The sequence below is a fragment of the Dromaius novaehollandiae genome, chromosome 15 (assembly GCF_036370855.1).
Source record: "Dromaius novaehollandiae isolate bDroNov1 chromosome 15, bDroNov1.hap1, whole genome shotgun sequence".
NCBI classification, from domain to species: Eukaryota; Metazoa; Chordata; class Aves; order Casuariiformes; family Dromaiidae; genus Dromaius; species Dromaius novaehollandiae.
In genome coordinates, this window is record NC_088112.1 from 17,386,565 (window position 1) to 17,411,087 (window position 24,523).

Here is a 24,523-nt window from a genome sequence, read left to right on the forward strand (position 1 = left end):
CTCTCCCCTACGTTTAGTGTGTGCAAGTTTGGGGCTTTTTTTACTAAACAGTTCATAGATCTGCTGAATTGTTTTATTTTGCATTCATAGCATTTCTTCTTAATTTTGAGATAATCACCGTAGCTATACAAATGGAACTAGGGAGGAAGCAATTGTTTTTCATAAAACCAAATCCTTTGAATGGTTACTTTTACTGAAAGGGGTTGTTTGAGGGCCGTAGTCAGTCAGAAATGCTTGGATTTCTTATATTTTGATGAAAAGGAATTGGATTACGAAGCAGCTTTCCATTGCTTTGGAGAAGGCTGAGAACTTCTTGGTGCTAAACTCTTCAGAAAATCTGGCTACACCACTGGGGCTCTGAAACAGGAGCTGAGCTCTGCTGAAAATCTAGCTTCATATGTAGATGCCATATATTCTAGAAATCAGTGCCAAAAAAGTCTCTAGGGTGGTGAGACATCGTAATCATAACACACTGAACCCCAGCCACAGTCAAATATTGTACTTTTGAACTGTTCTGTGCAGTTCTGTGCTACTGCATCTGATTACATTTTATTTTGGGGCTTCAGATAAGCAATAGTAGAACAGTTTAAAATAAGAAGCTAAAAGTGCCTGTATCATGTACATCTCAAAATTTTCTTTTAGATAGTTACAGGAGAAATTCCTCTCCCACCCTCCTGAAATACGATCATTATAATAACATATATTGCAAAGAAAAGCATCTGTATCAACACCTCCTAACATAAACTTACGGAAATACTGACTTTCCCTATTATTATTGTAAAGATTGTTAGTACCTCTAATAAAATGTTTCTTAAGCTCCACAGCTAGATGGGTTTCCTGTGGAATTGTCTAAAGCCTTCCAATGCTAACTGTTTTCAATATTAAGAAAAGTATTTGCAGAACTGCTGTACCAGAATAAGGCCACCTTTCCCAGGAAATACAGCTCCAGTTACAGTTTTATTGAAAAAAGGCCAAAAAGGCCAGAGCAGAGCACTTATAGACACATTTCCTTGTCATATGTGGAATGCTAAATTATTGCTGAAGTGCAGCACTTGTGTTTAGAATCGAATTTGCAAAGGGAAGCTTACTACAGCAGGACCAAAAGGATGCCAGCAAAAGTGAATGAAGGGAGACTCCTACACGCTTTGCCACTCAAAACCTTTCTGCCCCACATATACGGAGCACTTTATTTGCTCTTGGGTTCTTGTCTCTTTTCCAAAGCCCACAGGCTGCCTCGCCCTTCATCTTCCTGAATTCTTTACCATTTTCTGGCAGCCATCTGCTGTGTCTCAGTCGGAAATGTCTGCTCCTGTGTCTTAATTTAAAAAAACCCAACATTTTCTTCCAGTTCTTTTGGAGCGGAGTGCACATCATAGACCGTTGCTCACAGTAAGCTGTACCGTTGTCTCAATAGCTATTACAGTGTGTACGGATAAAAATCAAAGCACGCAGATGCAACATCAGCTTGCAGAGTAAAAGGTGGTTGAGCCTCCAAACAATTTTGTGATTGCCGAACTTTCAGCTCAATTTTAATTTCCCTTGATGCCATATTTTAAAATAAATATTCAGGTTTTTTTTTCATTAGTATTATCCAATATTCTATTACAGCTGTTGTCATGATGTTCCAAGCAGCCACACGGTGTGTATGTGAGAGGTCTCAATAGCTGCAGATCCGTTACAATAATAATCTCTCTGGTCCTCCAGTTTAGACAATTTAAAATGTCATGTCAGGAATGAAAAAATATTAATCACTGCACAGCTAGAAAGAATTCCTAGGAAGAAGATTGAAACTGTAGATTCACAAGCCTGTTGAATGAGATGGAGACCGTGCTGAAAAGTGGGTAGCTTCTGTGTTGAAATCTCATGCCAAGTTAGCGTGATATGAGATCCTGTAGTTTTCTGAGTGCAGGTCCATGAAGCTTGTTTGCTCTATTATTTTGAAGAGTAACCCTTGCAAAATAGAGCAGCCTTACTACACAAACTGCTAATATTTAGATATTTTGGGATAACTTAAATAGTCTCCTTTGACTATAACATATGTGTCAGTTCTAAGCAGCATTTAATGATTTTAACAGCAGGGACCAACCTTTTCTTTCATAATTAGGCCTCTTAAAGTGAACACATGCGCAAGGTTGACCTTGAAACAACAATCAATATCATTTTTGCTTTTCTCAGTGTATGAGTATTCAGGGTACAAAGTGTACATTTTTCCTCCCTCATTTCGTACATCATTTAAAATATTATTTGATCAACATCTAATGTGATGTAATCTCTAAGAAAGTATTGAATGCAGATGTGAAATTTGAGTTGGATGTTCTTTCACTATTCTGATGTACCAAATTACCGAACCTTGTAACAGTGAACAAATGTTTATCCAGGTAGAATGCAGATTCATTATGGTGAGGTTAGATGATGTTCTGAGGTTGTGATTACATGGTCCATTGAGACCGGGGTTCTGTTCCTGATTTTTCAGCTGACCTGCTACATGATAGTGGAGAAGTTATACCCCTACTCTCTGTCTGTGTTTTTCTTACTACCTTTTTTCTGTCTTGTTTGTCTAAGTAGTAAGGTCTTTACAACAGAGGCAGTCATTTACTGTATTTTATAGGATTAGCTCAATATGGTCTGATCTTTCTGAATCTGCTTGGCACTGCAGTGATTCAAGTAATTACTTATTAATTCACTACAGTCACCAACAGTGCATTTCTTCAGGGAACTTGTACACTAATCCTCTCTTGTACTATTATTCTCTTAATGATATTAAAGGTGTAAGAGGTTGAACTGCAAAATTTAGATCTAGTTATTTAATGGCCTTAAAGTTTGAGAGTTATTTGGGTTAGACATTCACTTAGTTAAGGTCAGAGAAATGGGATTATCAGGATTTTTGGTAACACTGGTCACCAGTAGCAGAGGTTTCACTTTATTCCTCCCTTCAATTTAAGGGCAGAATTTTTAAGAACTTTCCAGATACTGCCCACCTTTTATTTTGCATCTGATTTACATTCTGTCTGGAAGATGATTTCCCTTTTTCCCTCCTGCTAACAATGTCCAACTGAAAAATAGCAGAATTTCAGCTTCATGTGAAGCTTAAAGTTTGTACTGTATCATACCAATGCCTGTGCTAAAATGCTGTTACAAAGATCAAGCTGTTGGAACACCATGAGTAAGCAAGACAAGTCTAACATTAGAAATTTCCCTATCACAAACAAACTTGGAAAAATGAAGCAATTCATTGTCTTAGTAGACTTAGAAAAAGTAGCATTTTAGGAATACTCTGCTAAGTTCTGGTCATAAGGAGCATTTGCTCTTCTTTTTTCTCCCGTGGAACATGGGCAGCTCCTACCTATGATATTATGCCCGCTAGAGGAAGAAATACTGTACGTTTCTTAAATGTGCTAAAAAACAGCTATCATGTTTTTCCCTTGTCCCTCAAAAACAGAATTGCTCATGTTTCTGATCTCTACATATCTAGTAGCAAATGTTATTACAGAAAATAAAGCATAGAAATAATGGTTGAGTGAAGAGATGAAGGAGTCATGGAGCCATGGAGGTGGTATTTGAAACCCTCTAGGATGAGATTCTCTTTCTGTGTGGGCAAAGTCAGCTTTGTGTGTGATTTCTGCTGCAGCTACATTTGCAGTTGTGCTCTTGATGTAACATTCTTCATAATCCAGATTATTTATAATCAGAGTTATTTCTTGCTAAGATAGTGGGTCAGTAATCTAAAACTATGCAGGGATCACCTGTAATATGGCTTTGTGGTTAAGAAAGGAATTGGTACTAGTGGTAGTGCCTGAATGATTTGTAAGATACCTGAACTATAATAAAAGAGGGATAAGATTTTTGAAAATGTACGCTATTTGATTAACTTCTGTGAAACAGAATAGAGCTTGGGTTTGCCATTATTAGAAGATGGTATTGTACTGAAAACTAACAAGATCCTACATACGTTTGAGCATTGTATATGAGAAGTCCCACAATTACCATCATACTAATTGTTCATGAATTGTTAATTCAACTACAGGCAGATGATATGATGTTAAATATGACATCTCTATATACAAGATTTCCAGTATGTGTTCTAACAGAGAATAAAATTCAGAAGAATATCTGCTGCTTGCTAAAATATTTAACCGGAGCCATGTTTAGAACCAGAGAAGCTGATGTCTGTTCCTTAGTTTGTGCATCTGTACTTGTGTATATGCAACCATAGCGAAGACAGGTTTTACAAAGGGAAGGTACGGACATGAAAAACTGATTAGCTTTAAGAATCCTCCCCAATATCACTAACATCAGTGCGTGCATATTTTGCAGAACATGTACTTCTTGCAAAACCTGCCAGGCACAGAATGAAATCCCTCTTATGAGGACAGCTGGAGAGTTATGCAACTTCAGGAGGATTATGCAGATGTGTATATGCTGTGAAGTTGCCTGGTGGATTACAAGCCTGTGTAGTCATAGTGCAGGTTTGATTTAGAAAGAAAAACAACTTAATTCTCTTTGGTGGTGAATGGAATGTTTGCAGAGAGGGCCAGAAGCCTGGAGTCCACAGAGCAGATACAGCCGAACTGCGGCATTGACCTATTTCGATGTCTTCAGTCTGACCGGGAACGAGAGACTGTAGTTAGGTACGAGGTGTATTTCTCTGTACCGTATTCAATGGCAGTCATGTTCACTGTAGAACTTGCCTGAGATTATTTAGAATTTGATCATGTTTAAGTCCTTTTCTAATTCATCATCTAGTCATGACAAATATTGCACACAGTTTAATAAAAGTGTAAAACATTAAGCAGACATGTTCTGTCAAGAATTGCACCAGTTGTAATTAGCAGGCAGGTATTTGACCTACTGTTTCACTGGAAGATTGTGAACATCTTTACACCCAGACACTGCCCTAGAAGAGCTACATGCAACAACCTTCAACTTTTTCAGGTAGGAGTGCTAGCAGCACACAGGGTGAAAGGCACAGCTAGCTGTGCTGGCTGATAGCTCTGTCCACTCAATCAAAACACTCCTCCTAGCCAGAGAAAGCTGCAGGGAGGCCTGCAGGACTGCTGTGCTGTTTTCAGAAGTGCTCTGGAGAGATGAGCAGGCCTTGCACTCATGAACACAGACAGATCAGAATTTGAAGAGTTTTTCACGCTTTTAAAGACTTTCTGTTTGACATAGACAAGATACATGGGCGACTTGTGCCTGAAACTTGATAATTCACACACAGCGCTGCCAAAAGGAGACAGAACCCAAAAGTTACTGTAGGCGGAAGAGTGTGTCAGGGAAGGTAGGTAACATATGCACACTTTAATCATTGATATGATGTCCCTTATGTAGTATCACACCATTTCTGTGAAAGTCACAACAGATCAATAAAATCCTTCATTGTGATTTGTTAACAATTTTGGAACTCTGGCCGGCTCAAAAAGCAACAATTACCTCGCAGTGCCAGAGGAAATAAACTGTAGGATATCACGTTTAGTAGGTATACTTCATGTTTTCCACCTCTGTCTGTGTTTAGGGATTTTTTGCTATCCGACTACTAAATGCACTTGAAATAATTGTCAATAACTACATGTTAGAGACTGGGACACTAAGCACAGCAAGCTGAAATAATTAAAAACTGTGTCACCAGTAGACGATTCTGATTGTATTAACATCCATTTCATATGAGGGTCACTGCTCCGAGTTCAGTGAATTTACTCTTGATTTATATGTCTATAAAGGAGAGGAACAATCATAAGATACTCCCTGTGATACTCTGAAATCAATACAAAGAACCAAAGGACGAGGGAGGCTGCTAACAAGCTTTCAGGTCATGGACTGAGCCCTGCGGTCTACTTGTCAGCCATTGGTTAAAAGTGGAGCAAAAATCAGCTATAGATTTGCCAAACGTTAGATATCTGTTTGAAAGTGATTTTATTACGTTTGCGAGATGAAAAGGTCATTAGGAACATCCAGATTTCTCCCTTTGTTCCCCAGGGGCACTGAAATGCCTAATGCATGATTTGCATTTGCTGCAATAAGCCAGCTTTTCTACAGCCCTGAATTTCCAGGTGAAATTGCTTCTCATTATGCCTTCTGAATGTATTTCCTTATATTTCAATTTCTGTAAACTTTACTTTTTCCACTAAACTGACATTTCTTGAGCTGCAACCATTTTTTCTGTAACCCAAGCTTTGCTGGTTTATAAGGCAAACAAAGTGTGCCTACCTAAGTAAGAGCTATTCGTATTACCGACTAAACCCTAACGTCATTTGTCGAATGAGCTGAGGAACAGCCAGAAACATTTGATTGTTTTACTGCATGCGTTTCAGTAATAGCCCTGGGCTTACTAGAGATTTTCCATGCTATTTTCCTTTGATGCTAGGTTGACACAATTTATATGCGCTCTGTGAGTGCCAGCTCACACTCAACTAAGTGCTGTTCTGGGGTTATAAAGAAGGCAGAGACAGGCTTTAATTTCTGCCCTACAGAAGGGGATGGGAATTATTCTATTGCTAGTCCTTGTCTGGAGGTTTTTCTTAATGACAAATGATGCAATGTTGCTTTCACATATTTCTAAGGAATTCCTGCCCTCATTCCTTCATCTGAATGAGTGAAGGATTCGGTAGAACTTCCATGTGCCATGTCACGTAACTTAGCAGGTCTAGAGACTGGAGCTAAAGGAAATTCTCAATTCATAGGCTAAACAAAAATCCCCTGTTGTAAAGCGGAAAATCCATATTCCGCAAAGTTCTCCGTCTGCCGACTGGCTGAGAAATGTGCGCCTTTATCTTCTAAGCGCTGTGATTGTGACCTTCTCCCTGAGTTGGCAGTTCTCACTGAGTCAAATTCCATGAACCTTCCGAGCTTGTTTGACTTGAGGCTACAGATATTCCACGTTGGACAGGATCCCAGTAATCTGCTGTGCTTCTCCTTCTGGGTTGCTTATATACTTAAACAGCAGCTAGAGAAACAAAATCATTTCTGTGACTGATGTGAAACCTCTTCAGACATAGGATCCTGGGTAGTAGTAAATTTTCCTTAACCTAATTTGTAAGGACTTTTCTGATAAAGCGTGGTGCTAGCATATGAACTCGATATCTCTGCCACTGCTTAAAGCTTAAACTCTGCTCTGAAGATGCAGTTATTTACAGTTTTCTCCCTTTCAGCTTTGTGGCTCCCAGAAAGCACCATTAAAAAAAAGGGTGGGGAAAAAAAAAGGCTAAGCTGCAAATTCACCAAATCTCTAGAGGTGGTAGTGTAGGAAGGTGAGAATGGAGAAAGGAAATAGCTTGGGACTTCCATCGTTAGAGGAAATAATGATATTCAGATAATTATTTTTGTAAATGTAAAGAACAAAAGCTACTTGAAAAGTGTGTCTAAAAGGAATAGCTAAGGATTGCAAGGATGACTTCTTGAAAGGTGCTATCAGCTGTCAGGATTTTGGGGTGGAAATGACTATCTTCCTACTCGTGTCACTGCACTGCTGCGCTGAACTTTGCCCTTAGGCAATCGCTTTCTTCACTATGTCTGCTTTCTTTTGTATCTGCTGTCTGTCTAGTCTGTTTAGCCACATGACATAGACCATCTAACAGTCCTCCATCAGGCCTTATAGGCATTACTTTAACACAAATATACAAACGATGATTCTGAGGCTGGAAAATCTCCCATTCTACTTTAAATGGGGATTTGTCATTAATGAAGATATAAATTACATTACTAAGATGTCCTATTGTCAGGGTTGCAGCTATGAAACAGGTGAAACTGGGAAGCAGAGTTAGTTTTATTTGAAGAGGAATTTGAATCTGAAAATCTTGATAGTGCTTAATTTTTGAAAACTTCTTATATAGCTCTGATTATTTGGGGAAAATTTTGCTTTTGTCCGTAATCAGATTTATAAATAGACATTTTAGAGGTATTGTCTAGTAATTGTAAGGAGTTATTTTTGCTTCATGTCTTAATATGTACTCTTTGTACATACCCTTATTCATTAAAAGGGTGCCTAGACTGAACAGCAGATTATTGTTGGCTTCAGCGGGTGAATCAGTGAAAATGAGTGATGTGGTTTTTCTGGAGGGTGAAAAAAATCTGCATGGCTGAACTGCTTCTGAGACTATTTTTTTCTAGGAGAGTAATCTGTAAGCATGGCTGGTTGAAACTGCTCCATCAAAGGTGTTTCTCAACAATAAATTAAAATGTTGATGAGAAACTTTTTTTCCCCAGAAATGGTTCTTCTGGAAAATGTTGCTTCTTCTCTTTTTAAAAAGTCAGAATGCACTAAGCCAAAATATATTGTCCAAACTTGCTAACTTTTTTACAGGGCAAGCAATATATAAGTAAATTTTCAATAGAAAAAACCTAAACACCTGATTGGGACCTAGCCGCCCTACGTTTCCTTTACAGCTAAAGGTGATAGTGAAACTGATGCCCCAAAGGGTGACTTAGATCTTAGGGCCATCTGACTTTTGCTGTGCCTCCTAGTTTAGCATGAATCTGAACTTGGTGGCTTGCCCTAATCTGTGGCCTAATAAGAAATTAAATAGGCTTTTCTCCAGTATTGAGCCAGTGCCCAATATTAAGCTATATGTCTTCTGCAGGTCTGTCTTTCTGAGCTGATGCAGGATAGTGATGCTTTATTGCTGCTATGCCCTTGATTTTTTCTTTTTTTTTTGAGATTTCAAAGCTAGGAGAGTTAGTTTGGCACCAGATTGACATGAACGATATGAAAAGGCTAAAATAATATTGCAGAAAGGATTTGGTTTGTTCAGTGACTCTATTTTCTCCCTCAAAATCAGTATCTCATAAACTGGAAAGGAACTGGTTAGTAACAAATGAGAATTCTTCAAGAGGGAAATCAAATGTCCCAGTACTAATTAGCTGAAATTAAGATCATTCAAATATTTATATAGGGAAGGCAAGTATTCCAGAACATGCTGGGATAAATCACATGGCTGGAATATTAATAGCAAAGCAATAAATCTGCACAAAAAGAATCAAGGTGAAAATGTAGGGGAGGGATTGTACTATTTATCAAAAGGCAATTATACTAGTCGTTAAGTACAGATGGTTAGTGACAGAAGTGGTAACAATGAAATTTTATGGGTTATGCTGACAGAGAAAATATAAAGGGAAATTAAGATGAAACATTTACTACAGACCACTAACGACAAAGTGGCTGAGCCAAATACAGAAGAAGGTGAAGGAAACTTGGATTCATCCCTTATTTCTGTCACTACCTTCCCTGAATCCCAGTGCAAACTCACATGTGCATCCGGTTCAGATGCCAGCGCCTGGGCAGGTAGGAGCTTTGGGCTATGCGGAGAAGGACTCTGCCTCTGTTCAGTCGCGGAAGACGGCACGCTTGAATCTCCGATTCCTGGAGCAGAGCTCAGTCCAGCAGTGGCGGGCCTCAGAGGTACTGTCTAACTGCTTAAGTTTTTGTCAGTAAAGTCCATTAAGCCCCTGAAGTTCTGGGCATATCCCGTGGTGCTTCTGCCTTGGCGGGATCCCCCGAGGCCGCTGCTTCCGCACACCCCCCAAAACGAGCAGGCAAGGAGGTGGCCCCCTGCCACACCGTCACGCACTGGCTCTCCTGCTCTAGGCAGGAGCTTATGAATTATCAATTAAAGATATACCTATTTTTTTAAATATAACCCTCATTCTTTACTACAGGAATCAAAGTGTTTAGCCTCGGTATTACTGCTTTATTTTAGTTTCTTTTCACGTTGTTTTTCCACGAATATTTCTTTGGCACCAGGAATGATCTTTCGTCTTTCCTACAAAAGAGTGCCAGTGAAATTATCAAAGAGGGCTTGATAATTCACTCACTCATTAATTTTGCATTGGTCTGTTCTTTGTGCTATGTATCTTCATTACTGTCCTCAGGTTAAAGGGGAAAAAAGGCTCTGATCCAGTTTTAGTTACTGCTTTTTGGCATACACTGCTTCAAAATCACCATTAAATGCATCTATTTTTTTTAGGCAGTATATAATACTGCCACGTAATGGCAAAAGGGTTCAAACAGTATGGGGCCTGGAAATATCAAGTGTGGAGGAAATGAACTGGCATGCTCTTTTAATTTTTCTTCTTTTTATTAAGCTTTATAATGTTACATAGCCACAAAGTATGCATACCAGCTAAGGGTGAAAGCAAAGACAATGATCTGCATAAAAAACGTAAGAGCAGCTAATGCAGAGTCCTTTTGCAGAAAGGTATCGTAGCGCCTGGTAAGGAGGTCAGGAGGAAAAATTCTGTCGGGGGAAGCTTTCGGGGAAGAGCTCGAAGCATGTTGGCTGAGGAGGAGTTCTGGGCAGATGCTGAGGAATCTGCCGAGGTGGCTCATGTGTCCGTTGGGCAAGGCATCATGCTGCTGTCCATCTTCTTCTCGCCTCACCAGCTAACATCAGGAAAAGACTGGTTTTTCCTCGAAAGCAAAAAGAGATCTTAAAAATTTCCGATACACATTCTAATTGCAACACACAGTTATTCGTATTTTAAAGCACTCTTTCGTAGCAGCAGCTGGTGATGTAAGCTTAGGATGATTTCATTTTACTAAGCAAAATTAAATGTTGAGAGAACATCTTGACAGGAGAGGTCTGACTGCAATTTATACAGATGGACGCTAGCTGGAACAGGACTGATAGAACAAACTTAGTGCGAGCAACAAGGTCTGTAAATCCAAGCAAATTCAGGCAGTCAGGCCGTGCTGAACTCCGTATCGTTTCGGTTGCAGTGCTGTTCACAGCTCAGCTAGCTTTTTTAAAGCTACTTCAGCGATGTCAGCATAAGCTGCTGTAAGGCCTCTTCTTCAGCTAGGTCTTCCATTCAAGGCAGATCGTCATTTTCCCCTTCTTCTTCGCCTGTCGCCAGTAAAGGCAAACGTCTGTGTGATTGTAGCCACATTTGACGGCAGTGTAGACGTACCCTCGTATTAATCGTCAGAGCTTAGTTGGGGTATCTTATCCTCCTCCCTCCCTTCCAATAAAATAAGCATGGTGTGATTTCATTCATTAATTCAGAGGTTTGAGGACAAAGAGTAGAGCAGCAGTACCTGCTTCACTGTAAAGAAATTGGAAGTGTCCTGTCTGTGTCAAGGCCCTACCTTGGGTTCCCAGGTGGTGACCTCGGTTGCCCATGTGAAGAGCTTTGGGCAAGTAGCTGATGGAGCGGGGAAGAATTAGTTTTGAGGAGGATATCTCCCTGGACTTCACTGCTGCAGTGGTGTGAGGGCACTGTGAGGATCTAAGTGCTTCTCCTCCTGGGTTTCACCCATCCAGGCTCTGGGGTGTCTGGCATGCGTTGGACCACTTCCTCTGAGCCAGGCTTGGGTCCGTTTTTTCTCTGGAAGGATGCTGGGCCCGTTGCTGGGCCGTGTGGCACATCCTCCACTGGTCTGGTGGGCAGCAGATCTTGGCTCTGTTGAAGTCAAAGGCCAAACTCTCACCGACTCCAGTGGAGGAGCAGGATTTATTCCAGTGAGTTCTGTGGCAGCATGATTTGTACCAACTGCAGATCTGGCTCCATTGTTTGACACTTGTTCTCAATCTGTTTTTATTTAAAAGGAAAGTATAAAGAAGGTTGTAAAATAGCTCCATGAAGCCCTGGAGCCCATGGATTTTCTGGGTTTTGGCCACATGTGACAAGATAATAACATTTGCACATAGAACTTGGTTTCTATATAGAAATAAACTTCCACATGGAGGCAGTTATCTGACTCTTTTGTTTATATCATTACCTTGCAGTACAGCTGTTATCCATATTAAAGCATATTTTCTAACCTCCAATTTTTTCAAAAATAAAAATCCATCTTAATTAGTACAACTTGGCCAGGTTGCGTTTTGCGTTTCTACAGTATGTCCTGTTTCCATATTTTTTTCTGGACACATCGTATACAAATAAGAAATCTGATTTCAAATATATGTCCAACCCGTCTCCCTTTCAAGTTTATGAGCAGAAGTTATTTCAATTTGAGCAGGATGGGACTGATGGAACATAAAAAAGCCACATCATCAGCTTAAAATACAAGTCCAATAAAAATGAAGTTGGAACTTTACCAGCTGTATACTGATGAAAGTATATGAGATTTTAAGTAAGAGAAGCTGCTCAATATGGACTCACAAACAAAACAAAACAAGAAATGAGCCAACAGAAAAACCAACCAAAAGGGAGAGCTGCAAAAAGCCCAGTGCAGACAGCAAGCCCAAAGAAAGGTCATTTAAAAAAAGAAAGGGAAGTTTGAATGTAATGTACAAATTGATCTACTCTGTTATTCAAAATAAGCTTTCCCTTCTAATCCTTAACCTAAAAAATGGCGAAAACGAATAGTAACAACAAAATCAAGCAAGCAGAAAATCACGTACTGCCATATTTGATCAGACCTGGGCTCCATATAACCTCGTCTTTGGCACTGAGGAACGCTGTGTGGTATTTTTCTCCTGTACCCATCACTTGTACCTGTAACATGGGGATGAAGGGGATTAATTGGCCCTGTAGTCGTTCAGGAGCAGGAATAGTCAAGGATGCCCAGGAAGATGCCTTGGCAGAGCACCAGCTTCCTGCAGGAAGCCGCTGCATGCAAATTGCTGGGGGGGGGAATGGATGCGGCCGGCCGGGGGGGACGCTGGGGTCCAGCGAGCGCCCAGCGCGCTACTGGGCTTTCCCGATTCTCCAAGGTTAAAGAGTAAAATGGTGAAACAGCAAATGATCCCGATAATGTAACAGCTGAGTAAATATATACATTATCTAAAAGGAATGAGCGGTATGGCATTTATCCTGGCCATATGGAAACAAATATAACTTGTTTTTTTCCATAAAGGCCACTTTTGATTATTTAATTATTTTTTGTCCTCTTCTTTATAGTATTTATAGTATTCTTTCCGATTCTCTCTCTGCATTTTGCAGCTATCGAATAGAAGATGGTTTTGCAGCAAATAATTTTAGTAGCATTAGCAGATAGCCCGGATCTTCTTCCCTGTGACATGGCTGCTCAGAGCAGTGTGAAGAGCAGACGAGGGGCTCGGATGTGGGTCTGCCTTTGCAGAACGTTCTCATTTTCCCCTCGGGTCCTCGCTTCCGCCACGAACCCGAGACACCAGCACAACTCCCGCCGAGGCCTCCCAAGTTTGCCGAGTCTCGCTGCGCTTCTCCCCGCCGAGGAGCGCGCACGGAGCGCAGCCCGCGGCCGCGGGGCGACGGCGCGTCCGCGGGCGCTGCCCCGGCGGGCGGGTTGCGCGGCGGCTCGGGGGCCGCAGGCGACGCGGGGCTCGGCGCTGCGCGGCGGGGCAGGAGGCAGCGCAGCCGCCGCTCCCCTCGGCCCGGCCGCGCCGTGTGGCAGCGCCTCTGTCAATCAGCCTGACTTCACTCCTGCACGCCCTGTGTTCCCAGTATTATACCCCCGCCGCCTCCTGGTGTCTCTGCTTCGCTGCGAGCCGGGAGCGCGGCCGCCACTGCCGCTGCCGCTGCGCCTGGGCGAATGCGCGGGCGGCGGGGCGCGGGGCAGCGCTGAGCGGCGCGGAGCGGCGCGGAGCCGGGCTGCCGCCGGGCCGTCCCGGTGCGCTCGGCGCGGCGCTCGGCCGGCTGCGGGCAGCCCGGGCGCCGGCCGCGGCCGCGGGGCCGCCGCGATGGAGCGCGCCGCGGGGATCGCCTGCGTCCTGCTGTGCTGGGCGCTCGCCCTGCCCGCCGGCGCCCTGCGGCGCCCCGGGGACGGAGGTAGGTGTCCGCCGCGCCGCCGCCGCGGCCGGGGCCGGGCCGCTGCGGCCGCCCGTCCGAAGTGGCGGCTCCCCGCCCGCGGCTCGCCGCTCCCTTGAACTTCTGCGGCTACTTTTGCCGGGTTTCCAGCTGTTCGCTGCGAGCGGCAGGCGGGGCCGGGCTCCGGCGGCGGCGGCCGGGCGCGGGGAGCGCGGAGCGGCGGCGGCGGCGGTGACAGCGCTGCCCGCCCCGCGGAGGGACCAGCCCCGGCCGCGCTCCGCTCCGCTCCGCTCCGGCGGCTCCCCAGCGGGCTGGAGCACATGGCAGCCCGTCTGCCGCCGCCTCCTGCTGCGGCCAGACTCCCGGGCTCCCGCTGCCACCCGCGGGGCTCCCAGCCCTTCCGCCGGGCGACCTGTCCCCCCGCTCCGGGGTGGCTCGGGGGAAGCGCGCTCCCTTCCAGGCTTCCCACCTGCACGCCAAGCCCCTGCCCTCCGAGCAGCTGCATCCTCGCTTCATCGCTGCCCTCCGGGGAAGCCCCGCCGTCCCCAGGGCGACCCGGGCAGGGGGACGGGGCGCCAGGTCCCGCCGGGTGGGCGAAGGGCGCTGGGCGGCACGGGCAGGGCTGCGGGGTCTCCGCCGGGTGGGCAGGCTCGTGCTGCTCTCCGGTGTTTTGGGGAGCAAGAGTCAGTTTGAATGAACTCTGCGCACTTCGTGCCCGTGAATGAAGTGCTCGTGCAGAGCGCAGTGTCCGTCTGCCTTATGTAAGTGCTGTGTTAATGAATAATGGAATAAAAATCCCACGGCATCAGGAAACGTTTGGTTCTAGTATCTCTCTCCTCTCTCCCTTGCTCCCGGTGCAGATCCTGTTTTGAGGAGTATAGAGGAGTACAGCCTTGTCATCCCCACCAGCACCGATGCAGAGGGCAGGTTCCTATCCCACTTGGTGTCTGGACCGCCAAAAGCACGCTTCAGAAGAGCTGCGGAGGACTTGCAACATGAAGCGGCAAATGAGCAAATATTTTACAATGTCACTGTTTTTGGAAGAGAGTTTCACTTCAGGTTGCGGCCAAACTCCAGGCTTGTCGCCCCTGGAGCAACAGTTGAATGGCAGGAGGACTCCGACGAGACTCACATTGAACCTCTCTATGGGAATTGCCTCTATGTTGGGGATATCACTGATTTGCCAAATGCTTCGGTTGCTATCAGCAATTGCGATGGGCTGGTAAGCTACTTTGTTATTATAGCTAAGATAATTACATTAATTTCCTACAGTATTTAAATATAAAATGTGTGGACTGCCATAAACTCACACCTCATATGGCAGCTGTGAATGCAGATTAGCTAGCGTTGCCTTGTGTGGGAATAGCTGTGCTGCACCAGGCACTTCTTTGCATACAGTGGCACTAGAAGTTTGGAGCGCATGCTCCGTGTCAGCTCGCTGTAACAGAGCGGTTCAGCCAAGATTAATGTTGGTTTGTGGCAGAGTTACTGGAGGTATCTGACACTTCAGAAACAGAGGACTAAATGTTGTGTTCTGGGAATCCTTTTCCTCATTTCACTTCCAGGCTGAGAAGGGAAATTTTAGAAGCGCTAATCCTGAATAATAGGCTGGACTGCTCTATAAACAAATTTGATAGGTGGGATGTGTTTTTGCCTTGAAAATTCAATTTGTTCAGAGTCTGTTTTCACGGATCTTTCACTCAGTGAGTTTTATTGCTTAAGCAAACGATTGATGGAAAGCAGCAAAAGAGTTTGAGTTTTACAAACCAGACAGCTCCCCGTGACGTGTTTTGTGTGGCTGTGTGTGCTTTAAAGCTTGCTGCAGCTCTCTGTTCTGGAGCACATGCTCAGTAATCAAATTAAAACTGTTTGTCCCAGACATCCTAAATGATCATACCATCCTTTGAACAGTAATTACTATGTAGCAATTTGTGTATTGAGGAAAGGGCAATATTTTTGATAATGAACAGCTAATCCAGCCAAAATTTTCCTGCTACATCTTTTAGAGTTCATAATTTTTAGATTACTTAATTTTAATGTATTCTGTTCTCTGCATAAAAGCCCCAGTATGAGTCAGTTGTATTCCTGTTTATTTAGTCATAGGAAGTTGTTCACTTGCTGCGCCAAAGTAACATGTATGGAGATAACATGTTGGCTGTCTGAGAAAGGAAGGGAATCAAATACTTTTCTCTTTACTATTTCCTCTCCTGTGGTTTTTCCTGGCTGTGTGCACTCCTGTTTTTAGAAGCAGGTTTTAGTGTTATAATTATTTGACATGGACAGCTGTCCAAGGGCAAGAGGAACACTGTGCAAAAAGAGCAATTCAGGAAGCAGCCTGGAAGCCCGCGGGCCTGCCCCTCTCAGGGAGCAGGAGTGCTTTGGTCTCCCTCGAGCTAGCACAGATCGTTTTGTAGAAGGCAAAATTCCTTTGCTCTGGGCAGTGCGGAGCTGGGGTGGAGCCAACGCTCTTCTTGTTCATTTGTGCTGCAAGGTGGAGGAAAAGCCTGTGACGGCTGCTGCCTGCCTTGTGCTGGCTCTTCTCATCAGCGCAGGTGATGGGCAATGGGGAAGCTTGTTCCTTCTTCCAGCCAGTGTTACCCAGAGCCTCGACTCCTTATATTTGGAGAAGAGAATTATGATAAAATACAACAACAGTTAAGCCAAAGTATGGATGAAGGCTCTGAAGGTTCAAGGACTCATGGTGCATGTGTAAATGACAAAATGTTTATAGAACACAATTCTTTTCACAGTTTTAAGTAACTTCATAAATGCAAAGGAATGAAGCCAGGCCTCCGTTTGGTGGCACTCATAAATGACTCAAATTGAGAAAGCTACCTGAGGAATACTGCCCGGGTTTCTAGTCTTGTCAGTTAAGATGACTTAGACAAAATGCTATCAACTGAGCTGCAATGACTGATTGCTACAGGATCACGTTGAAGAGCATCATCAAAGTGGTGGCTTTGTGTTCAGTGGTAGCCTTCCTTGGACCTTTGCTGGGGCTGATATGTTTGTAGCTCAGGGTTAGCCACCCTATGCAGTGAGCTGCTGTTTCATGTCTGTAGTAATTTAAACCTCTCTCTTCCTGAACATTTGCTGAATTTTGGTCATGTTAATAGTTCGAAGTGACAAACTCATTGCAAACAAAATCAGGTGAGCCTCAGCAGAAGTAGAAAGCAAATGGAGTTAGGGCCATTTGAATTTCCAGTTAACTCAGTGGGAGGGCTTGTATTAATTTCTTAGGATGATAAAATAACACAATATTTTATTTTAGGATAGGCGGTCCTCAATTTTAGTGCTGAACCAGCATCTGCAGCTTATGTGCCTACAAGAATGCCTCGAGCATTCTTGTTTTTGTTATCTGTTAGCAACAGGAGAAGCAGGAGAAGATTTGGTCTACTGCATAAGTATAGTACTGACAGCTACCATATTTTAATCTGGATGTGACGATGGTTTTCTGATGGCACTGTAAGTTCTCTGCCTCTCCTAGTACATTTAGAAATGTCTCACTATTTATTTCAGTGAGTATCTACATTGTAAATGCTACAGGGCAGAGACCATGTTCGGTTTTGCCCAAGTCGTTGAAGCCTTACTGCAGGAAGCATTACCTCAATACCTTTAAGCATCTGGCCGCAACGATTTCCCTGAGATTGTGCAGTAAATCTGATGTGGAACAACAAATTGAACTCCAGTCCCTTGGGTGCTATGTTCCATCTCTGCCATTCCCTCCTTCTAGGTTTCTTTCTTTCTTTTGGGGGGAAGGTTAAAATCAGATATCAATAGAATTATACAAAATCCAAGAAAAGATAACAGCAGTTCCCCAACTTCCACTAGTCCCCAGGCAGCAATGATGAGCAATTAACACGCTGAAGTTAACACTGCACTTTACTGCCTCTCAGTTTGCATTTTTCTCTCTTGTGTCCGAAAGGAGTATTGGAGGGTTTCTTAAGCAACATATTGCTGGGAAGACTTTCTTAGAGACCACTGTGCTGCGTGTTGTTGTCAGGTTTGTTGGTATTTCAGATGTGAATGAAGACTCGAAAGCTATCAAATACTTAGGCATATCTGTTTTTTTCTCCACACCTACTTTACTTCAGTGGAGAAATTCAATTGTCTCATACATTTTCTTTCAGCTGCCTAATGATACGTGTGCCATGGCCAATGGTCTTGCTCTGTTCTTAACATATCTCAAGTGTTTCCATCTCCTTTTCTAGGTTACTCTGGAGAAAAGGGACTCTGGAACGCTCTGACAACTGTTAGCCTTTGTTATAAACTTGCTGCATTTAATGCCTAGTATTTTCAAAGTGTTTGCTTTTGAAGGTGGTTCGACATCTGTCTATGCTTCCAGCTTTTGCATAGAGACATTACGGTTGAAGTAATGTGTTAAGGTTGAAATAATATATTTGAATTGAAGTTTCATAGTTTGGTCTTTACATTGCAAACTTTTGTTGACCGAATCTAGTTTAAGTCGGTGAATGCATCTGCCACCTTGCCAACTTCTGATGTTATTTCCTCTGAACATCCCCTTTGGTTTGCACATTACTGCCAAATGTGTCTTATTTTCCAATTATTGTCTGAGAAGAGTCTGTCTGGTGGTGTTGGTGTGGCCAAAATGAAAAGTTGTTGGAATGGATTTATATGAAAATAGTAGATCTGTGAACAGATTTTGAACTTTACTGTAAATGGTGAAGGTTTTTAATCCGCAAGCATTCTAAAAAAATTAAAAAGTACATGCGTATGTATAGGATGCATATATTCAATTATCTTCGGTCCTGACTGAGGAGATATACAGTTAATTTGGGGCCTTCCGGTTTTCTGTGGTAGAAATCAATGACAAAACTAGTTTTATTGATCTAAAAATCAAGTCAGAGACAGATGAAGAGAACTTCTGGAGTATGCAATCTGGGTGTGTTTTCATAGCTGAAATGACTCTTTAGAGATCATGGGAAAGTTAAAGCTAATCAATAGCTTTTCTTAACAGCTCTCTGAACTGTGGATGTGATTTTTACCATGTAAAGAAAGTTTTTGATAGCTTTCCCACTTAAAATAAAAACTCAGTTTGGACAGCTTGGTATCATCTTGGCTGGCCTGATAGCATTCAAACTAATTTTCCGGTAAGCAGGCAGAACCAACAGGGTCAGCCGTCCGTGGCCTGTGGACTGCTGTGGAAGATAGTGCGCTCCGACTGTATTCCTGGTCTGCGGCCAGATCATTGCGTTTGGACACTGCTAGAGGCTGAGGGAGCTGGCTACTCCTGTTCACGGGTTAGCAGGGAAGGAGAAGTGCTTGGAGGCTGAAAAAATGGCATGAGGCAATTAGGATTAGGGCAGTCCTTCCAGATTATTGCCTGAAAAGGGGCAAGTTTGTCATCCCCTGTGAAACAGACTGCTTCATTGGGTTTTGTCCTCTTACATTTGTCAGGACCATGTCGGGGGGGGACTGATTACTGTTCATAACATCCTAGACTTCAAGGCGTTTTGCCATTACATATGTCTGCCTGTTGCTCCATAACTTTTTTTGGGGGAAGTTTCGTAATGAGCAATAGCTGAGCAGGGCAGAATTTATCTTTAGTAGGCTCAGAATTAGTGCAGAGGTTTTATCCATGCTCTATCACAGCGTCCCGTACTAAGTGAACTCCCTTTCTGCACCCCAGTAGATGAGCCTGCCATTGCAGACAAACTCTTTATGTATCTGGATTTCTTATTTGATAAATGCTTGCACAGTGCTTGAGGCAGATGTACCAAAAATATCTTCTTCAGGTTGACAACGTGGTAATAATCCCTGACTGTGGAAGCTGGGAGACAAACTCTCGCCCAGGCTCTTCATAGCGTTCCTAGTCTATGGGGGAGAGCGCGTGCTTAAACGCAAGCAGATACGTAGAGAGAAACACCGTATGAACAACACATCTGGTATGGATAATAGACACATGATTAAATTAGACATCCAAAGCCTCAGTGCAGAATCAAACTACGTGTCAGGATCCTAAAGACTGAGGACAACAGCTTCAGGTTGAAAAACTCAATATGACCTATCTCCTGTTGAAACAAATAGAGGAACATCAGCTTCAATAACATAATATGATGTCTTGAGCTCTGCTTCATTAGTATAATCCTCTTCCTCTGTTTTTAATTAAAATATCAGCTGTCCAAAGAATCCACTACACTGTCGTTAAATTGGGAAATTATCAGGAATGGAGATATAGAAAGTAACCTATTGAGGACATTTATGGTTGTGTGTTTTCTTTTGGAACTATAAGCAATACATTTCATGCATTCTGTCTTGGGGTACCAACCATACCCACCATACTAGTATAATTGACATAAGTGTTTCTTCTTATGAGATAAACTAGGCAGGGCTTGCTCTACAGCATTTCAGGCTGTAGTGTATTCTGCAATCACCCTCACAAGCCATTTGAGAGAAGCCTGTTGGCTGGCTGCTTGCCCAGATGCTATTTCTTCTAGAAATGCTTGGGAAGCCAGCAGTGCTTTTCAGACTCTTGCCTAATGCTCATAGTAGCTGTAGTCCTGGGCTGATCTGGCTGGGTTTGTACACTCACTTTACTAGGCAGTCATGGATCTTCAGGAATTGGCTGGTGCCTTGATTATAATCTTAAGTGCATGTCAGCCAAATGTCCCAAGATTTTGTTATTTATTATTTGTATTAGTTGCTAGTGTTTTCTTTCCTGTTTTAAAATCAGTTAATGGACTGTTCTTACTTTCTGCAATCTTTAGTTTACAGGGGAGTATTCATACAATCTAATTTTAGGCATCTACTGTAAATCCTAAATATTTTGAGCCCAGGTTTCAGATTCAGTCAATGGCATTTCTTGACAATTCAGACTACCTGTGTGAAATGCCCACCTTTCTCCTTCCCGTGTGAGCATTTCCACTGTCCTCCCCGACATGTTCCCTGGATTCCTGAAGACATTCAGACACCTGGTGAAATCTATTCCTGTAGTATAATCCTGCTTAACTTTGAGCATGTGCTTGAGCTTTTTGAAGCCAGTGAATTTTAAGGATATGTTCTTAAATGCCTTCCTGGTAGAGAGGCCTTCTTGAAACTGGCTGCAAAACTTCCACTGCAGCCTGCTGAAGCTAAATCTAACTCACCTTCGCTAAATTGTATAATTTACCTGGGTAAGATGGTGAAGGAGCTGCTCACAGTGAATACTCCCGAAGGAGACAAACATGCTTATGTAACTCTGTTATTTTTCCATTGAGACATCCATCTCCTGCGTTCATATGGATTTACAATTTAGTTTTGTGTCTGTTTTATCTGGCTTTTGGATTACACTGGTTTGTGATGTAGCAAAAAAGCAGAAGTCAAGGTAGCACGGTATTGTCTTCAAAGCCTGGTCAGGTCCAGTGCCTGACAGTTAAAACAGATGTTTCTTACAAACAATTCCAGTAATTCTGCTTGTATTCTAAGTTATTAGCGTTTCCATTATGATCAGGTTGCATTCATTTTTAGTGGATTAAAATTTGGCATATATAATCTCTTCATTTGGGAGTGTTTTTCTGTTAAATTAAAACCAAACCAAACCAAACCTGCTGTCTGTTTTTTGTGTGATTGCAAAAGAAAAAGTGTAAGCTTTTTGCTTCTCAGACAAGTAGAATTGTAACACAGTGGCAGGAGAAATATTAATAACTCCTGTGACACAGTATACAACAAAGCTGAAAAGCTATTCTGTGTAAGAAAACAGCAGCCCTTACCCTGGAGAAGATTAGAGAAGATCTCCGTTCACACATATGGTCTTTTTGAGTTCAGATGGTCTCTCTCATGTCTAAGCCAACCATGTAGGGAAGTGACAGCAGAATCAGAGCCTTACTGCACCTCCACATCCGTGTGTATGATGTAAAGGACATGTACTGCCTGACAGAGTGCAGTGGAGCTATTTGAATGTCTAACGTTCAAGCATATCTATATGTCTTTTCAGGGTAGACACTGTACTTAAAAATCCATTCCCCAGGTTTCTAGTGGCCAACTGTAGTAGTTAGAGAGCCCCCTTCATTTTCTAAATTGCAGAGGCTTCTCCTTTTAAAAATTATGCTTGAAACACAGAGAATGTAAACACTATGATTCAGTCTCTAACTGGAGTAAATTGTCCTCTTTGTGCTGTCCTTGAAAGAGACTCTTCCATCAGTAAGCACTGTTTTTCTCTTTGCATCTTCCATGCATGAATCTTCTCACCTACTTTTTGTCTGAAAACCAAAGAAGTAATTTCCTACATCATACAGGTGGACACCATCTGGACAGAATATCCTCAGGCAATCAATACTGGTATCTTTGTGGTATGTTGTAAGCCTTCGGATAAAAGCTAGGTATTTCCTTATGTCTTATTTGACCTTGTGTTGTATTGTCCTCATTGTTACAGTGTCTCAGCTGTACTATACTCTTCGACCACACAAGAACTAATTTTCCAACCAGAGTATTACACCATGTACATCCAAGAAAACGTGCTTAATGGTTCCTTCTGCTTTCCATTGTGGAAGATCCAAATATAGTAACTAATTTTGATAAGGTCATAATTAGTTTCCAGGGTAAGCAGAACACCTATTTTGAGAAGTCTGTCCCCCTTCAGCTTCCAGAGGTGTGTCCCTTGAATAACGCTAGTAGCTCACAGTAGCTAAGTGCTTCCTCGTGGTGTGGAAAGGTTTTCCAGTATGCTCTGAGAACTTCACAGTACAAATTCCTGCAAGTGGCAAGAGCTTCTCTCATTTTTAGTTAATTATATAGAGAGATTTTACTACAGAAGGCTGGAAAATACTTGTTTGGATCAACACGAATTCCAGTTGCATGGAGCAGGATGTTTTCTCTACAGACTACACTAGTATTTTATTTAACCTATTTCTGAGCACTTCTTATTAATGGTGACTGTTGCTTCGTAAGCAGGTCGTGCCATCACATAATTGCACATTCAGCTAGGACACTTCTCATACTGAGTCTGATTAAAATGGAGAATTGGGGAGCAGATCTTCAATTTCTTGTATGGGGTGGTACAAAATTCCATTTGTTGCTTCCCGTTAATAGCTCTAATAGGCATGCTGGGTTTTCAGCTCACCTCTTCCCTGTATCGCTTTTGTTCTTCCAAAGTTTCGGTAAGTTCTTTAACACATCACATCTGGTTTCTTTAGCCCCTTTATCTGGCTGTGTTTTAAATTCATCTTTGTTTGCAGAGTCTTGACACAGCAGGCTCCCGGTTTTAATAGTCTGCAAAATGAAAGGCCTATGTTTCCCATGCTATTTTCAGCTCCCTTCCATTAAACTGTAACACTGAAAAGAAGAGTATCCTCTTCAAGTGCTGAAGAGCACATTGCTTCCTTATAATGACATCGCCATACCCACTATAGATCTTCCAAGTTATCCCCAAGTTGCAAAGGGTCTTGATGCTTTCCTCAAATTTGGAGTTAGTGGAGACATAAGTGTGAATCTCAGCATTAATTTTTTATTTTTTCTTTTAAGTGAGTGTTTTCTGTTTAGTGTTTTTAAGTGTTTCCCTAAAGAAAAAGATAGAGAAACGTAAATTGTGTTCCTTAAAGTCTTTAAAACCACCTCAGCTGTCTTGAAGATGTCATTTCACAGTACAGATGAGCCTCTCCAGCACCCTGTGTCTAGTGAAAGGGGTGATCCTGTTCCTCGCCTGCTCCCGGGTGAGCTCCCTTTCCTCCTCTGCTCCGGCACTGCGGTGGGTCTTACCCCACAGTAGGTTTGCTCAGCGGGTAATGAACTTGGCAAAACCATGGACAAACCTATTCTGCTCTGCAGATGGTGGTTTTCCACTTTTTAGCCTACTGTACGCCTGTATCTACTAACCTGTTTGTTTTCTAAAACTTTGCCATGCTAAAATTGAAGTCCCACTTCAACGGCTGTTACTTCTTGTTCTTAGTCTCTTAAGAGTGTGTGATAATTTAGCAACATGTTCCCTTCACGTTTATATTCTTTGTTATTCCCTTTATATTGGTCTATGTCAAGTTTAATATTTTGCCTCTTTATTGCTGCACTTGTGACCTTTATCTTCAAAATAAATAAATACCTTCATTCTTCACTCAGGCCTCTCTCTGTGGAGAATTCAGATGTTACAGTTCCCCAGGGATAATGGTACTTTCTGACTTTTTACACCTGCAAAGTAGAATATTATCACTTTTCTTTTGTTCTGATGAGCTACAAATACAGCCACTTTAACTTCCTTCCTATTACTACTCCCTTTTTCTCTAGGTTCACCGCCGTGTTTGAATTTCATTGTGTGGTCGTACTGCTTTTTTCCAGCATTTAACCTTTAGCCCAGGGGGACTCAGGGGACAGTTTGCAATCCATTTTCTGCTGAAATGAAGCATGAAACCTACTAGTCCTGTAAAGAGGAGGAGTCAATGAGTATTATTGGTATCCTTGTGGGTAAGAACTCCTTTTATCTTTAAGCAGATAAAGCTAATATAATGCATTTAGGTTATTTCTCTTCACTAGGTGCATTAACTAAGGGGCTGCTGTTCTTGCTGTGTAATGAAGGTGAACTAAACCATTTGGGAACTATTTCTAAAGCATCTTTGAAGTAAAAAAACTAGAAAGAAATATCTAGATTGTGGTCAACATTTACACTGGTCTCTAAAAGCCATAAAAGCAAAGCACCTTTCCGAGGTTTTTGGATGGCACTGTGCCGCATCTTGATGTAGGCCTGGAGTCTTTAAAGGCCTATACCTTTATTAATGTGTTTTCTGATTTATTATCTCTGTAAGAATGATGAAGTGGACAGGTATGGTGGAGAAGAAGCTGCGTCACTACTAGCAAGCTGGCCAGCAGCACTTCCCGACTTCCTTTACCCAGTCACTTGCAGGACCTACAAGAAGAGGTCCCTGAAAAGGCAGAGATG

At 42.6% G+C, this 24,523-nt stretch overlaps 1 protein-coding gene across 1 annotated transcript in view; it reads left to right on the top strand.

Moving 5' to 3' along the window:
* Positions 1 to 13,224: 13,224 nt before the first annotated feature.
* ADAMTS2 (ADAM metallopeptidase with thrombospondin type 1 motif 2) overlaps positions 13,225 to 24,523 on the top strand; it is a 182,683-nt gene continuing 171,384 nt past the window's right edge. Inside the window, exons 1-2 of the mRNA XM_064521062.1 lie at positions 13,225 to 13,683; positions 14,523 to 14,884. Of these exons, the coding sequence (XP_064377132.1) occupies positions 13,596 to 13,683; positions 14,523 to 14,884 (450 nt within the window). The 5' untranslated portion in view covers positions 13,225 to 13,595. The remainder of the gene's footprint in view (positions 13,684 to 14,522; positions 14,885 to 24,523) is intronic.